The sequence below is a fragment of the Mirounga angustirostris genome, unplaced genomic scaffold (genome assembly GCF_029215605.1).
Source record: "Mirounga angustirostris isolate CCGP_5_RB_7025 unplaced genomic scaffold, mMirAng1.0.hap1 SCAF_8, whole genome shotgun sequence".
NCBI lineage: Eukaryota > Metazoa > Chordata > Mammalia > Carnivora > Phocidae > Mirounga > Mirounga angustirostris.
The window spans coordinates 94,119,827-94,137,843 of record NW_026991716.1 but is presented as its reverse complement, the minus strand read 5'-3'; the positions used below and the strand labels follow the sequence as shown (position 1 = coordinate 94,137,843).

Here is an 18,017-nt window from a genome sequence, read left to right as displayed (position 1 = left end):
TCAAGGCTATTAGACATCAGCATCATACTAAATATCAGAAACTCAAAATTTTAAAAGTGACAATAAAACACAAACTAAGGGACTTTAGCAAGAACTAAGACCCTACCTTTCCCCCATATTCTGATTTCTTAGAATCAAATTGGGCTCTTTGATATTGTACAAGAAATCAGAAAATATGAATGACACCAGTTCTGTGTTTCGTTAATAAAGTCGAAATCTTAAACAAACATTCATCTACCCAAACCCAATTCTGAACCTTACATTCAGCAATATATAGCTTTTTGTCTTGAATTATGGAATTCTTCACTTGGTAGTAAGATAAGTTGTTGATTGTGGCCGTAGTATTGATCACCAGCTCCTCACAATCCTCAATTGACTTGTGTTCTGAAAGAAAGTTAGGAAGAATGTATGGAAGACTCATCGCTGGGGCAGAAACATGACCTCCTAACTGTCCCAGCAGCAGCGCCAGGGTCAAGCCGTTATCCCCAACGAAGTCCGTGCAGGGACATTGTTTCCTGCTTTACTTCCCAGGACTCTCCCTGCAGGGAAATGCACCAAACACAGGGGACCACTCCTGACCAGGTTCTAGAACACTCTAAGCTCAATCCCTCCACAGGGGGTCTGGAAAAATTGGGCTGATCTAGGTTCTGTGATTATAGTCAAATGAAGGTGCCAACACACCGGCAAGCCAAGCTGTGTCTCATCCCCACTGGTTTGCAGTGTTCCTGAGTGCTCCTGGGTGCTCTACCCTGTCTCCTCCTCACTCCTCTACCTCTTAGCAGAATGACCCTTAGGGCATCATCTGTCCATAACTCCTATCCATGCTGCCCTCCAAACACACAGAATCTGATCACTTCTCACCTCTTCTACTACCACCTGGCCGATCCCTCACCTCATAACTGGCTTCTCTTCTTTCACCTTCCTCCCTGAGTCTATCCTTAACACAGCAATCCTTTAATAGTAAGTCAGCTAACATCACTTGTCCTACTTTGGCCTCAGGCCCTACCTGGGCAGCCCCAGTTCTTTTTGGGGGGGGCACAGAGGGAGAGGAAGAGAGAGGATCTTGAGCAGGTTCCACGTCCAGCGTGGATCCCGATGCAGGGCTCGATCTCATGACCCCCGAGTTCATGACCTTAGCTGAAATCGAGAGTTGGATGCTTAACCAACTGAGCCACCCAGGCGCCCCTGGGCAGCCCCAGTTCTGATATCTCAGGTCTCATTTGCTGTTCCAGCCCTGAGGTCCCCAGTGCCAACCACACTGGTCTGTTTGCCCTTTTTTTTTTTTTTTTTTTAACATATCAACATGATCCTTCCTGTTCCTTTGCACTGCTATTCCCTCTGTCTAGAATATACTGTTTCCAGTTATCCACTTGGTCCACTCCTCACATCCTTCAGGTTGTTGTTTGGACGTCACCTTATTGAACATAGTTTCCTTAGCCTCCCTACATAAAATAGCATCCATTATTCTCTTTCCCCTATCCTACTTTCATCTGCTCCAGAGCACACGTAATTATCTGACCTGTTATGTGTTTAACGTTTGTCTTCTGGTCCTAACATGTAAGCTCTACGAGAACAGGGATTGGTCTGTTTTATTTATTGTTGCATTCCCAGCAGCTAGAACAGTTTGGCACATAGGGGTGCTCAATAAATAGTTGCTGAATGCACCAACGAGTGAAGGATTGAGCTCTTACTCAGCACATGAGACCCTCAGTGAGTCTGTCCGTCCCTTTCACTCAGCCTCCAGACTCACCTCCCGGCAGATGTGGAAAAGCCAGTTAGAAGCCCTAGTTCCCTCCACCTCCACACTGATGACACTAGACCCAGGGCAGTGTTCGGGAATCTGGTTTTTTTCTCTTGCCTTGGGAGGAAAATTCATTAGCTCGTCCAGGAAAGGAAAGGGTAGCTCTTCGGTAGCACCACCTTCTGTATGGTGTCTGGCATCTAGGGCAAGAGGGTAGGTACCCACAGCTACTGGGCATCCATCACAACAGCATCAAGAGCTGTACGCGCACTCAGCTCCACAAAAGTAAACGATTAATAATACTTCAAATGCACTTATAAGCATTTGAACCTACAATAATTCATACTCGAAAGGTGCATCTGTCTCAGCTCAGGCCACCATAACAAAATACCACAGATTTGGGGCTTAAATAACAGAAATTTCTTTTCTCAGAGTTCTAGAGGTTGGAAGTTGGGGTCAGGATGCCAGCGTGGTTGGGTTCTGGTGAGAACCCTTCCTGGCTTACAGATGGCCACCTTCTCGCTGTGTCCTCACATGGTGGAGAGAAAGCAAGAACAAGCTCTCCGGCGTCTCTTCTTATAAGGACGCTAATCCCACCACGAGCACCCTAGCTTCATTCCCTTGTCTACACCTAATGATCTCCCAAAGGCTCCATCTCCAAACACTATCACACTGAGGGTTAGGGCTTCAACATATGAAGCTGAGGAGTGGCGGATACAATTCAGTCCATATTAACCTCCTAATATCCCATTCTACATATGAGACCACTGAGGCTGAGCGGCGTTAAATAGAGGCCTGACTTCATAGAACCCACATCTGAATTGGGTGTTTCTGACTCAACCATCTGCTCTTTCCGTTGCATCTTCCTGAGTGCCCACTAGAGCCACCTTGGGCAATCATTTGCTGCCAGAGGGCTGGAGAGAATCACACAGCCCTGTGCAGCTGGCTCACGGATGTAATCAGTCTAGAGTTTGGAGCTTGCCGCTAAGGCAGCAAATGTCTAAATCTGGGAGCTTGCTGGAAGGGCTAGTCCTTATTAGAAACATTTTTTTAAATTTTCTTTTTTATTTTTATTATTTTTTAAAGATTTCTTATTTATTTGACAGAGACTCAGTGAGAGCAGGAACACAAGCAGCGGGGACTGGGAGAGGGAAAAGCAGGCTTCCCACCAAGCAGGGAGCCTGATGTGGGGCTCTATCCCAGGACCCCAGGATCATGACCTGAGCGGAAGGCAGACTCTTAATGACTGAGCCACCCAGGCACCTTTTTTTTTTTTTTTTTTTAAATACCCTCTGCAATGAGACTGGCCTCTAGAGACAAGTTCTGGGGTTCCAACTCCTCGGGCCTCATGTCCTGTGTACGCCTTGCTGTTGGTGCTTATCATCAGTTTCCTGTCCAAACACCTGCCATGCCTCCACCATAGACTTGGAGCTCCTAGAAAGCAGACACTACATGTTTTTAAACCTTGTTATGCACTGAATGTTGGCGTTCCTCTCCAAATTCATATGGAGAAGCTCCAACGTGAAGTCACCCCCAGTGTGACTGGATCGGGGGCGAGGGCCTGCAAGGAGGTGGTGAAGGGTTAAATGCGTCATCAGGATGGGGCCCTCATCCAATAGGGCTCCTACCCTTACAAGAGGAGGAAAGTAGCATCTGCTAGCCAGAAGGAGCATCGTCGCCAGATGCCAACCCTGCTGGCACCTTGACCTTGGGCTTCCAGCCTCCAGAACTGTGAGAAAATAGATGTCTGTTGTTTAAGCCCCCTGTCTCTAGTAGTTTGTTATACGGAGACTGGGCAGGCTAAGATAAACCTCCTTTAGCATAGGACTCATTGCACACTAAGGACTCAATATGGATCTTAATGAAGAGCAGGGGGCATAGTTCAAAGGCTACCCCAAAACATCATTTTCATCAGGTAGTAATGTTTCTTACAGCAAGAGAGTCTTCCAGAGCTTGGTAAGTCATAGCTAAGTTGATCGCTCTGTGCGGCAGTTAATTTCCCTGCTCACTGGTGGCCAGGGATGCCTGCGGGAAATGACAAAGCCTAAAAAGTGGAAGGGGGTGCTATAGACTGAATTATGCCCCCTCCCCAAAATTCATATGTTGAAGCCCTAATGCAACTGTATTTGGAAATACAGCTTTTAAGGGGTAATTAAGATTAAATGAGGTCATAAGAGTGGAATCCTTATCCAGTAGGGCTGGTGGCTTTTATAAGAAGAGGAAGGGGGACACCTGGCTGGCTCAGTCTTTAAGCGTCTGTCTTCGGCTCAGGTCATGATCCCGGGATCCTGGGATCAAGCCCCACATCGGGCTCCCTGCTCAGTGGGGAGCCTGCTCCTCCCTCTCCCTCTGCCTGCCACCCCCCCCACTTGTGTGTGTGCCCTCTCTCTCTCTCTCTCACAAATAAATTAATTTAATTTAATTTTTAAAAAAGAAGAGGAGGAAGAGAGCGAGAGCGCATGCTCTCCGAGGGCGCATGCCAGCAGAGGCTGTGTGAGGCCACAGTGAGAAGGCAGCCATCCCCAGGCCAGGACGACAGACCTCACCAGAACCCAGCCATGATGTCAGCCTGATCTCAGACTTGCGGGCTCCAGAGTGTGAGGACATGCATCTGTTGCTGAAGTCACCCAGTCTATGCTGTTTTGTTGTAGCAGCCTAGCAGACTGGGATGGGTGTTGGTACCACGAAGTGGGGTGCTGCTGTAACAAGGACCTAGAAGTGTGGCATCAGCTCTGGAGCCGGGGATGAGGGAGGCTGGAGGAGTCCGAGGTGCATGCTAGAAATGAGAAATGTTAAAGGCAGTTCGGGTGAGGGCTCAGAAAGAAAAGAGGAGAGCTGGAGAGAAAGCTTCCATCTTCTTAGGGAACACATCAGTAATCATGAACAGAACGTTGGTAGAAATATGGACATAAAAGGCCATTCTGGTGAGGTCTCAGATGGAAATGAGGAACAGATTACTGGAAACTGCAGGAAAGGTGATCGTTGTTGTAAGGGGGCAAAGAACGTGGCTGAACTATGTTTGCAGTCTAGTGTTTTGTGAAAGGTAGAACTTGCAGGCAACGATATTGGATATTTAGCTGAGATTTCTTTTTTTTTTTTTTAAGATTTTATTTATTTATTTGAGACAGAGAGAATGAGAGACAGAGAGCATGAGAGGGAGGAGGGTCAGAGGGAGAAGCAGACTCCCTGCCGAGCAGGGAGCCCGATGCGGGACTCGATCCCGGGACTCCAGGATCATAACCTGAGCCGAAGGCAGTCGCTTAACCAACTGACCCACCCAGGCGCCCTTAGCTGAGATTTCTAAGCAAAAGTGTTTGAGGAGCGGCTTGGCTTCTCCTGACAGTATAGTAAAACGTGAGGAGAGAGAGATGAATTGAAGAAAGAATTGTTAAGCAGAAGGAACTAGAACCTGAAGATCTGGAAAATTTTCAGTCTATCCCTATGGCAAAAAGTGCGGAAGCATGTGCTAGAGGGAACCAAGCGTGCGTCTGGAATATCCATCAGTACAGAGCTTCTGGGATTCCATGGGCAGAAACACGGCCAGTTTGAACGGAAAGGCTCTGAGACAGGAAGCTATCCGTGTGTGTGACAGGACAGGAGGAGAGAGCTATTGGGCTGTGAGTGGGCATTATTCTTCCAGAAGACTGGAAATGACCCAAAGGGGAGTGAGAGGTCACAATCAGGGCCACTGCCTCGGGTTCAACAGGCCAGACACCTTCACCCCGAAGCCCTGAGGACGAGCCCAGCTTGCAGAACCCTGGCACCCTGACTGACAGAGATGTGGAAGCCGGACCACTGCCCCCGTGGGTCTGGAAGGCAGAGCGCTGAACCAAAGAAGATTGCTTTCAAGTCTTAAACTACGATGAAATTCACCTTGCTAGCTTGGAGACTTACCTGGGAACTGCCACCTTTTCCTTCTCCCCTGTTTCTCCCTTTGGAATGGGAATGTCTATCCTAGGCCTGCCCCACCCCTGTATTTTGGAAGCATGTAACATGTCCGGTTTCACAGGTTCACAGGAGAGAAATTCTTCCTCAGGATGTATCACATCTTGAGTCTCACAACATCTGATTTAGTATTTAAATGAGATGTTGCCCCTTAGACTTTAGAGTTGATGCCAGGATGAGTTAAAACTTCTGGAGCTATTGAGATGGAATAAACGTATTTTGCATGTGAGAAGGACATGAATTTGGGGAGGGTGGCAGGAGCAGAATATTATTGACTAAATTGTGTCCCCTCCCCCAAATTCATTTGTGGAAGCCCTAACCTCCAATGCGATTGTAACTGGGGACAGGTGTTTTAGCAGGTAAAGTTAGATGAGGTCAGAAGGGTGGAGTCCTTATCCGATAGGATTGGTGGTCTTAGAAGAAGAGAAAGAGAGAGAGATCATCCTCTCTCTCCCTGAGGGTACATTCTGAGGAACCGCCATGTGACGACCTGGTGAGAAGGCAGCTATCTATAAGTCAAGAGGAGAGCTCTTGTCCCAGACCCCACTGGCTGGCCCCTCGACCTTGGGCTTCCAGCCTCCAGAACCACGGGAAACAAATTTCTGTGGTTTAAGCCACCCAGTCTGTGGTGGTTTGTTATGGAAGAGTGCTGTGGTGAATAATAGGGGGAAAGGGACTTGAATGACTGGGGGCCATAACTGCAGTTACTGTACAAACCTGAGAAAAAGATACACTCTCATCAGGTGGACTAACCCAGGAAAAATTAAGGATTTTAAACTCTTTGTGCTTAGTTTGGTCAATTTTTGGCAGTTTGATTGGTACCTTTTTTTTTATTGTGATAAAATTCACATACCATAAAATTCACCCTTTCCAAGGTGTACACTTCAGTGGGTTTTAGTAACTATTTTTTCTTTTTCTTTTCATACATATATATGAAAAAATATTTTTATATATTTTTAAAATCTGGATTTTAAAATTTTATATATATATATATATATTACTTTTGAGGCAGTTCGGAGCAGAAGAGGACGTCTCCCGCCTGCAGCTGGGAAGGCTCATGGAAGTGAGCCGAAGGCGCTGCCGAAACCCTCAGCGCGCCGGGCCCGGGGCTGCGTCCCCCGCAGGCAGCAGCGGCCGGCGGCGCGGGCCTTACCCAGCGTGGCGAGCAGCAGGCCCACGGCGTGCGGGTTGGCGGCCAGCGCCGGGCCGATGCCAGGGTGGATGGCTAAGTTGGCGAGCACGCGGGTCAGCTTGATGAGCACGTCCTCCGCCTGGGCCCGCGGCCTGGGCGCCTGGGGCTGCTCCGCTCCCGCCGCCCCCTTCTCCGCACACAGGTCCAGTCTGTAGAACGTATGGAACAATGACAGCAGGGTCGGGATGCTCCCTTTCTCTTTGGAAAACTGTTCGCGAGCCTGGTTATTTTTCGCTGTCAGGTTGCCCAGAATAAAGACAATACGGACGACTAAATCCTGCAGTAAAGGGAAGACGGTTACAAGTGCACTGGGGCCGGGACCAGTCTTGGGAAAGAGAACAGTATTTAGTTTATTCACGAGCTACTTAATAGTAGAATGGAACACATCTGGCTTCTACTAACTTGTCTAGTATTTGACTCGGTGCAAATTGGCAGAGGAGATTAAAAACATTTGGCAACAATGAAAGAATACAAACTGGGTGGCTCAGTCGTTAAGCGTCTGCCTTCGGCCCAGGTCATGATCTCAGGGTCCTGGGATCGAGTCCCGCATCGGGCTCCTTGCTCAGTGGGGAGCCTGCTTCTCCCTCTCCCTCTGCTGCTCCCCCTGCTTGTGCTCTCTCTCTCTCTGACAAATAAATAAAAATCTTAAAAAAAAAAAAATAGCGATGAGACTGTAACAGCTATCATTCGATGGGTTTAAAAGAAAAAAAAAAAAAACTGAGGGATGCTATTAGCAAGGGCTATTAACTTCAGATCCTTCATCTGAAATTCTGGCTAGCCTTTTTTTTTTTTAACCCTCCCAGAGAACTATTAGTTGAGTGGGATAGGATTACTGATAACGTGTTATGTAAATCTAAGTATTGACACTAACAGGTTTCTTGAGCGCCCAAATCTTCCCCTGAGAGTTCACCTCCTACTGAAGCATTGTGTTTCCAAAAATCGGGTGTTCCGCACAATGGTTCATCAGAGAGCCGCTCTTCCCCAACCGGGCTCCGCAGACTTCTGGCGTAGAATAAGCTTTGCTGTGGGGGGCTGTGTTTAGCACCAGTATTCCTGGCCCCTACTAGAGATGCCAGTGGTATCCCCAGATGTCACAACCAAGAAGGTTTAACCATTGTTTTAAGAAGAAACAATGTTTAATCATTGTTTGAACTCACAACCCCGAGATCAAGAACTGCATGCTCTACCAACTGAGCCAGCCAGGTGCCCCACAACCAAAAAGATTTAAATGTCCCCTGGGGGCAAAATCACCCCCATTTGAGAATCACTGTGTCATATAAATATACCACTTTATTTTTATTTATTTATTTTTAAGATTTTATTTATTTATTTGAGAGACAGAGAGCATGAGAGGGAGGAGGGTCAGAGGGAGAAGCAGACTCCCCGCTGAGCAGGGAGCCCGACGCGGGACTCGATCCCGGGACTCCAGGATCACGACCTGAGCCGAAGGTAGTCGCTTAACCAACTGAGCCACCCAGGTGCCTAAATATACCACTTTAAAGCAGTACTTTTCTTTCTCGACCAGGATAGTGGTTATGTGGGTGACACCGTTATCACGATTTGCTAAATTGTACATGTGTTTCATGCACTTTTCTGCATATCAGCTATATTTCACAATAAATAAATGTTTCTAAAAATCCCAAGCTAAGAACAATTTACAACTAAACAGGATACAAAAACAATTACGTTCTTAATTCTACAACAGACAGACAAACGAGTATAGTTGGCCTTCCCCCTACCCACGGATGGTGAGGAAATTCCTCTAGGAGGAAGAGACTTTACTTATTTATTTAAGATTTTATTTATTTACTTGAGAGGGAGAGAGCACAAGCGGGGGGAGGAAGAGGGTGAGGGAGAAGTAGGCTTTCCACTGAGCAGGGAGCCTGATGCGGGGCTCCATCCCAGGACCCCGGGGATCATGACCTGAGCTGAAGGCAGACGCTTAACCTACTGAGCCACGCAGGTGCCCCAGGAAGAGACTTTAAAGATTTTATTTTTTACTTATTTGACAGAGAGAGACATAGCGAGAGAGGGAACACAAGCAGGGGGAGTGGGAGAGGGAGAAGCAGGCTTCCCGTGGAGCAGGGAGCCCGATGTGGGGCTTGATCCCAGGACCCTGGGATCATGACCTGAGCCAAAGGCAGACGCTTAACGACTGGGCCACCCAGGCACCCCAAGGAAGAGACTTTAAAGAGACACTCACGGAGGGGCTGTAAATGATCTGGGTGCTAACTCTCATTGTGCCAGGCGCTGTGCAATTCAACAGACAAGAAACTGGGGTTTGTAGAAGCTGCCTGGTCACACAGCTAGCGAGGAGTGAGTCAGGATTTGAACCCAGGATTCCCCTGACCTGGAGTCCTTTCTACAGCCATGCCCTGCCTCCCACAGGGCCTGTCCTATAGGATCTCCTTGGCCTCACCTTTTGCCGATCAGTTAAGGAATTACCTCCTTTTAAAATGCAAATATGTGGGGCACCTAGGTGGCTCAGCCCCTTAAGCCTCTTGATTTTGGCTCAGGTCTGATCTCAGGGTCGTGATTTGGGGCCCCCAAGTCGGGCTCTGCTCTCAGCTTGGAGTCAGCTTGTCCCTCTCCCTCCTCCTCCCCAGCTTGCAGGCACTCTTTCTCAAATAAATACAATCTTTCCCAAAAAAGTAAAATGAAAAATAAAATAAAAAGCAAATATGTCACCAGGAGGGATTCCCAATAAACCCGGCTTTGTTTATCAGATCTGTAGTAATTAGCAGCCTTAACCAACGGGGACAAAGGGGAGAGGCCTGGACCTGTTTTAGTCAGGGAACCAGGTCTAGCTGGGACCTGGGGGGTGAGGGGTGGGCAGCACAGGGACTGTTTTTGCCAGAGAGCGGAGGGTCACAGACCAAGGACAAGACTTCTGGATTTGCCTGGGGCGACTCGGCCGATACCGACTTGCTCCTGCTTGTTCTTGAAAGAAAAGTTTTCCCTGGCAGGCGGAGAAGAAGCGAGGCGGCTGCTTGTGCAGCTGGGAATTAATTGTCAACATTAAGAAAGTCGGAGGCTAACACGCCAGCAAGAACTGGAGCTGGTCCAGGAGAGAGTTCACCCTGGGAAAAACCTCTGCTCAGTGCGCGACCCATGGCAGCCAGTCATCCAGTCGGGACAACTGGCTCCGGGGCCACAGGGAGCCCGAATGCCAGTCAGTGGGTAAGTCTGAATGCTCCGGGCCTGGGAGAATACACTCACAGGAACAATATGAGAGAAGGGGCTCTGAAGAGCTTCTAATCTATTTGCGAGGACGAGGCTGACATACGTGGGGTAAGAGCGGAGACCAAAAGGGCCAAGCAGGAAGCGAGACACGGAGAGGGATTAGGATCCCCAGCTGGAGAGCCAGTGAGTCTAGTTCATACATGTGAGTTTACTTAGCCACTCTGCCTCCATTAACTCATTCGTAGAATGGAGAAAATATTGTATTATGAGGGCAAACAAGACAAAACGGGGAAAGCACAAATCATGAGGAATGATTCGGGCACTGTTCTGAACCATTTTCATGTACTATCAATAACATGTTAGTAGCATTAAACTGTGTAGGACAGACCCGATGGTCTTGGAGGAGTTTAGATGAGAGGACACCCAGGGAACAGTGTGTGTGTGTGTGTGTGTGTGTGCAAAATTACCTCCAATGGATTTGAATTCAACCTTGAAAAATGTGTGAAATCCGGCTCTCTGGAGGAGAGGATGGGGTGGGTTGGGCGGTCGAAAGCAGCGGGTCTTGAGAAAGAGGACGTGGGACAATCCCCTTCCTGGGAACTGGGGTCACTTTGTCTGTCTCTGATCACCAGATGGTTCCCTAAAAAAGCTGAAGTCTGTGGGTCTTATATCTAACACAAGCACACAATTTCATTGTAGTACCCGTCATTTGACAGAAAACCTGTGGTTACTTCCCATAATTCCTAATGGCAGAGGCTCCTCCCTGGGTTCTGGAAGGAAAGCACTCCTCCACCCTGGCCACACCCAACAGAAAAGCAGGACGTTTTCCAAACACGACCGAGGGTATTTCTTTTTTCTTTTTTTTTTTTTTTTAAAGATTTTATTTATTTATTTGACAGAGAGAGACACAGCGAGAGAGGGAACACAAGCAGGGGGAGCGGGAGAGGGAGAAGCAGGCTTCCCGCCGAGCAGGGAGCCCGACGCGGGACTCGATCCCAGGACCCTGGGATCATGACCTGAGCCGAAGGCAGATGCTTAACGACTGAGCCACCCAGGCACCCCATGACCGAGGGTATTTCTGAGAATAAGGTTCCTCGAAGGATATTCCGTTTTATATTTTCTAAGCTGAGGAATAGGAGCTTTTTGCATCAATTTTGATGTGATTTCTGATTAAAGACCCGCCACATGAGTTCTGCCTCTGAAAAATTATAATGGCCATAATCATAGTTGCAGCAGCAGCAATGAACACAGCGTTTATGACGTGCCAGGCACTGTTCCAAGCATTTAGACATACAAATTAACGCATTAAAAGTGATAACGTGTGGTCCTTTCATCTGAACAAAGCTGTTCCCAAGCCCTACCATCCAGGTAGTCCCCTCCCGCACGCACTCGCACTCGACAGGAGCCCTGTTGACGTTTCTGGACTTCACGCTGTGCCCCAGATCGTGCCCCTCTCCCATCTCCTCAGAAGCACAGTAAGCAAAACGGGGAAGACCTTCTCTGTGATTTTGAATGACTTCTTAAAAAAATGTAAAAAGGAGTTGTATCCTTTTTGCTAAATCATGTCAGGGTACTCCATTTACCCTGTCAAATGTCACAGCTGTCTTGGGAAGGATGCTGGACCATTTCTTCTCCCTTCTCCCTCTTCCCAGGCCTTGCTACTTCACCTCTGCCTCCCTGTGTTTGTTTTACTCCTTCGTAGAACGCAGCAGGTGTTGCTGGCCCTGTCGTTGCTGACCTACCAGGAGTATTCAGACCAGATCATCCTAGGCTGGAGAAAAAGGCAGCTTGACTTAGAGATCACTGTCCTTCCAAATTCAAGTGACCTCCATCCACTGCAGCACGTGGTCTAATCTGGGGGAGACTAAGTGCGGCTTTTCTTCTTTGAGAAATTCCCTCGGCCCCTTCGACTTCTAAAATTCTTCAGTTCTCCTGTGGACCCTAACATGGCATCGATTATCGAGTCCCATGTGGGAAGGAGAGGCTCTGGACTTCAGCACAGGAAGAGTTAACGCGGCCACAATACCCCTTTCCCTGCCTTCGGATGGAAAAAGGAGGGGGTGGTTCCTGGGAGCTGGGGTGCCAACTGAAGGATGGCATGCGAGACCAACAAATGGGGGTGGGAGGCTGAGCGGCTTGCAGCACTGAGCTCCCAGCGACTGCTATGCTCACCGTGTCTGTCCTCCTTCTTAGGGTTGCCTAAGGCAGCTTTTCATCCCCCGTCAAATATATTCTCTGCAAATCTAGGGAACATGGAATAGGCCAAACTAGAAGCAGTCTCCCAGGAGGTTGGCAGAGGTGGTGCTTGTCCTGACCCATCTGGAATCCTGAAAGCCCCGGCGGGGCAAGAGGGCCTCACAAGGCCCCTTGGCTGGCCATGGGTGGTCGGCACTGTGCAGAGGACTGCCTTGGACAGTATCATAGAGAGGTTATGTATTTTCCCACAACCCAGTCCTTCTCAAGTCTACAGAGTGCCACTTACTTAAATATTCTATAAAGATTTGAAAAATTAGAGGTCCAAATTATCAATTTGTAGAGACCACGGCTTGAACCCATAGCAGAAAATCATTTCATCAGGATACAAGTCTCCTTCGAGGTACAGATTCTCTCCTCTATTCTCAGACAGTATCTGAGAACCACCTATAAATCAACCCTGAACTTTTGGTGCATTTTTATTAAATTTAACACAAGGTTGCAGATTCATACCACAGCTATGAATTTTGAAACATCAAAATGAAGATGAATCAGGAGAGAGAATTTTTGTTTAAAGAAAGCAGTCCAGTATAACCAGTTCGTATGGACTTTCTCATTTTGCATAAAAGTGGAACTGGGCCCAGCAACAGCTACAGCCAGCAAGAGCTCAGACAAGCAGGTATGCCTATTGCAAGAGGCCTGACCTCCAGTGTGCCTTCCAGTCATAGCCTGTGGGATATTCTCTTTAGTTTCAAATACGTCATGCCCCCCAGAGCAAGCATGGTCCTCAGTCTCAATGGGCGTCGCGCTGCTATAAATGAAATTGCTTTAACTGGAACAAAGCAAGGAGCAGGACTCAACTGATCAGCTGGCAAACCCCAGCGGCGACGGTGTGTGGATGTTACTTTCCACGTGAGAGAGATGGGCCTCCAGTCAGCGCAAGAGGCTTTCCTTCTCAGAGACGTGCAGACTCAGGCTTCACGGGGCTCACGGTGCCCAAAGTCTGACCCTGGTGAGAAGGGGCAAGACTGGGGCCATCTGTGCTTACAGACCGATTCCCAAACTCCTTCAGCCCACCTCCTCCTTCCCTATAATCCTCACCTGTCCGATCCCCCGGACTTGGCCCCACAGGTATCTTTGATTCTCGCTCCCCTCATCAACCACTCGCCGAGTTCCCTTTGCTCTGCCATCTCAAAATCTCCCCCGACCTCTCCTTCCCATGCCTGCTCTGGAGGGCCTGTCTGCAGACTCCTGCCACAGACCCTTGTGGGATCCTCCCTCGGTGATCAACATGAACACCACTTCCTGAAGCACAGCTCTTATGTCATCCCCTTGATCAAAAACATCCACTGCCTATTAAATGTCAAAGGCAGCGTCTGGTGCACCATCGGGCCCCATGTGACCAGTTCGGCATGACCTCACATTATTACTCCCGCCCACAGTCAGTCAGCCAAAGCGAACATATTCCTCCTCGAGGCCCACACCCTTCCTACCGAGCCTTAAAATAACTGGTGGGCATCATGTAGACCACAGGGAAGGAACCATATCAAACTACCACAGAAAGAATAAACCATGTTCAGCAGACTCCACTTACTTAGGAGAGAACTACTTCTACTAAGTATAGGAAAACATTTTAGAAAGATTTTTAAGATGCCCCGTTTAAAATTGGGTTAGAAACTTCACATGCAATGCGGATCTGAGAGCTGAATCAGGATTTGCAATTTGCAACATTTACCCAACTTCCCACCCTCAAACGAAACTTCAGCATTAATCGAACTTATAGGTGGCTCGAAGAGCAGATCAATTTTACCCATGTGGAAGGCGGACTGCACTACTGCGAAAATGCTAGTTAACCCTAGGATCCTGAAAGTGGGTCAAAAGTTTGCAGAAGTGCTGAACCCTACAAGATGGAAGAATCTGAGATGTTGGAGACTCCAAACCCAGAATCTAAGCAGAAGATCACTTAAAAACCAGAAGAGACTACACTTGATGCCTCATCTATCCATTCCATCTGCAGCCATTTATTGAGCACCAACTACAAGCTTCTGGATGTGGCTCTCACTCCGAAGTAGCAGGCAAGACTAGCATTTCACTGTGCTCTGTTCTTTTTTAAGTCCGCAGACATAAATCAGGCGTTCAGATTCCGTGCTGAGCGGGGGAAGAGCCAGTTCCACGAGGGCAAAGCAGCAGGAACTGGAAAGAATGAACAAGCCGAGGGCTTATTGTGCTGCCCGCCCGGTCAGGGGTGCAGACCAAGGCCAAGGCTGAAAAAAGGAGCAAGCTCAGCCAAATGCTAGCAGTAGCCCCTGGGAATGTGCCTGCAGCAGGGCTGGGCAGAGAGCCGCAGGGCACGCTCCTGCCAGGCAGGAGGCAGAGGGCGAGCTGGGAGCCAAGCTGCCATATAAAGGCTCCAGGGGAAGGGGTGGAGGTGCCTTCCTAGCCAATCCTCACCGGCCCCACACAAGATGGAGGGGAGGGAGAGGTCATGGCGCCCCTGGACTGTTCCCTACTGTGGCTGTGTTACAGACGAACAGCTAGAAAGACGGCAGATGCTTGTGCTTTCAGCACACTCTGCAGACATTCCAGGTCCCGCTGTCAACACGACGATGTCCAAGCATTCCAGACCAGACGGTGCTCACTGGGCGTACAAGGCTGAACATGATCCCTTACCCGAAAAGAAGTCTACATGGAATGAGAGTCTACATGGAATGAGAGCAGCACAAGCAAGGACACGTCAGGCGAGTCCCAGACCGTGTTTGCGAATGCTCTGATGACGGTCCTGCCTCTGGAAGTTCTGTTTGAAAAAAACAAGAAACTGACCGTATTTAAAAATGGAGAGGGTTAGGGCGCCTGGGTGGCTCAGATGGTTAAGCGTCTGCCTTCGGCTCAGGTCGTGATCCCAGGGTCCTGGGATCGAGTCCCGCATCGGGCTCCCTGCTCCTTGGGAGCCTGCTTCTCCCTCTGCCTCTCTCTTTCTCTCTCTCTCTGTCTCTCATGAATAAATAAATAAAATCTTTTAAAAAAAAAAAATGGAGAGGGTTAGACGGGCAGTCAGTTGCTCAATGGGTGCAAGTGATGGGAATGTAGATAAAGGTTATTCCTTTTGGACCATGACCTCTGTAAAGTATTGCCCGTCTTACAAAGCTTATTTGAGGCCTTTTACCGGATCTCCTACCCAATAGATATTTACAGAAGAAATGGGGAAAATCCCTTCATGTTCTTCCAGAAAACAAACCCAAACATATTTTGCAGAGATGCTAAATGCAGCAATGCTGACGTCAGAGGCACCCCCTAGGCCGGCCCTGATTTGCAAGAATGATATTGACCCTGCTCATTCCTGCGTTACTAGGCCCATCTGTTTGTACATTTGGTTTTGTACCAAATGTAGTTTACGCCATAAAGCATCAATATGTGCACACTTCTTAAATGAGATTTGTCATTTAATTGAATTTTGATTAGCATTTGTAATAGATGTTCTACCTAATGCTAAAGTTTAGCTTTCAAACTGCATCAAGCTGACTGATATGTTGTGTTTCAGTCTCCGTTTGTGTGTGTGTGGGAACTGGAGTTATTAGTTGTACCATGGATCTTGGACCAATTAATCTCCTCAGACATGAGCCAGAGAAGTTTCCCTTGTTCTCCCTGAGGAAGTCCTTTGAAAGAGCTGGGAGGAGTGGATTCCTTTTCTCTGAGACTGTTGATAAACCAGAAACCCTGGCTGGTACCACAGCCATCAGCCACAGACAGGCCCACCTCACTGGAGGGCTGTGTGCAAAGAGGGGCAGAGCCAACTGGGCCATCGTCTGTATACGCGCTAAGCTTCCTCAAATGTATCTGTTGCAAACTTACAAAGTTTAGGTATGGGTCTACACCGAACTTTCTCAAAGCAGGACATCGGCAGGAACATACGGTGATTACTTTAACAATAAAATTTGGGGGTGACTTCACTAACTGCGAATCAACAACTCATGGTTTTTCTAGTTACCCGAGGTTGAGGCCACTTTTTTCTGAGGGTCCTGCGGGAGAAAGCCTGAACTCGCCTCTCCTAAGTGGCTCATTCCGACCAGCGTCTGAAACCTCACCAGTGTGACAGCTGTTTCATAAAGCATGATCAGTGTTATCACTGGGTGTGGTCCGACGACTCCTTTTTGGTTTGTTTTCTTTCATCCAGGACTAGTTGTTTTGACACATGTCTGGCAGAAAAAAAATTCATGGAAGAGTCTAATAAACCATCTCATTTTCTCTAGCTAAGAAAGCCTTCAGCTATTGGTGCAAAAAGCAAAAGGCATGGTTATCCCCGCTTGCTGGGGACTCCTACACCAGCCCCTTGTTTGTCTTGCTAGTTTGGCTCCTACTTCGGAAGGGAGATTCACTGTCAGCCACAGGCCCTGCAGAGAAAGACTGACCCTGTGTGGCTGGTTTGATTCATCACTTTAAAATCTCTTGAGAGGGGCGCCTGGGTGGCTCTGTCGTTAAGCATCTGCCTTTGGCTCAGGTCATGATCCCAGGGTCCTGGGATTGAGCCCCGCATCAGGCTCTCTGCTCCATAGGAAGCCTGCGTCTCCCTCTCCCACTCCTCCTCTGCTTGTGTTCCCTCTCTAGCTGTCTCTCTCTCTGCCAAATAAGTAAATAAAATCTTTAAAAAAACAAAAACAAAAACTCTTGAGATTTTGTAGAAACCCTCTGCTGTCAATATTGGAGAAAATTGTTTTAAGGAACAACCTTAACAATTTATACCACAGGGTTCCCAGAGCTGCCATGCATTTCAATCACTTGAGGAGCCTCTAAAAATAGGTTCTTGGGCCCCTTTCCAGACCAGAATCAGAATCTCCGAAGGTGGGGCCCGAGAACCTGTATTTCTAAAGCTCCCCAGAAGATTCTGATGATCAGCCAAGTTTAGGAGCTACCACTGACTTAAATCAAGAAAGAATTAGAATCTCTCCATCTTAAGACCTACTGGCTGTTTTTATAATATCACTTTAAAAAAATAAAAAAAACCATGTTCCCGGTAACAAATTCCCACAACACAGAGGTGCAGAAAATAAAAGTGAAAATGCACCAACCCTTCATTATCATTGACCTGATAGACACAGATTAAGTGCATTTTTAAAAGACCCTATTCTTATATGCAGAAGTCAGACTTTACCTTGACAAGAGATGAATATGAATAATGTAAAAAAAAAAAAAGGGAATTCTCTCTCACTTTTTTTTTCCCTTTTGGCATTTTCTCATACAATTTCCTTTTTTTTTTTTTTTTCTCTTCAGTGGGAAAAACAGCAGATAGAGGAGGAAATATTCTACTTCTCCCAGCAGCCGTCAGCCCTGGTGATACCTGGGTCAAAACAGAATTTCCCTGTTGGTGGACCATGGAAGTGGCAGGCACAGTTTCCTGTGAAGCTCCTCACCAGCATGATAAAATCATTTAAAGAGGTGTGTGTAGGGGTTTTTCTTTTTCCTTCCTTTGCCTTTTTTTTTTCCTTTGAGATTTTTGTTTCTTTATTCTTTGAAAATATGCTTAGCCATGAACACGATTTGATTTAAAAATGAATCTCAGAAAAATAAAATCTCTGCTGATTACCAGTGTAGCCCTCAGACTTTTAAGACAAAGTTAATACTGACCTCTCAGAACAAAGATAAGGTATATAGACTCTGCTTGTTTAATTGCTTAGTGATAGCTATGTATATTAAGAGACTACCAATCTTCCAAAGTATATGTCTACAACCCAACTTAGTCTTGGATTTTTATAAACAAAAATAATTATA

General features: G+C 47.5%; 1 protein-coding gene across 1 annotated transcript in view; it reads right to left on the bottom strand.

Moving 5' to 3' along the window:
• ARMC2 (armadillo repeat containing 2) overlaps positions 1-18,017 on the bottom strand; it is a 107,530-nt gene that overhangs the window by 9,650 nt on the left and 79,863 nt on the right. The window contains exons 13-14 of the mRNA XM_045865275.3: positions 6,840-7,155; positions 262-384 (exon numbers count right to left, since the gene is read on the bottom strand). Coding sequence (XP_045721231.1) covers positions 262-384; positions 6,840-7,155 — 439 coding nt within the window. The remainder of the gene's footprint in view (positions 1-261; positions 385-6,839; positions 7,156-18,017) is intronic.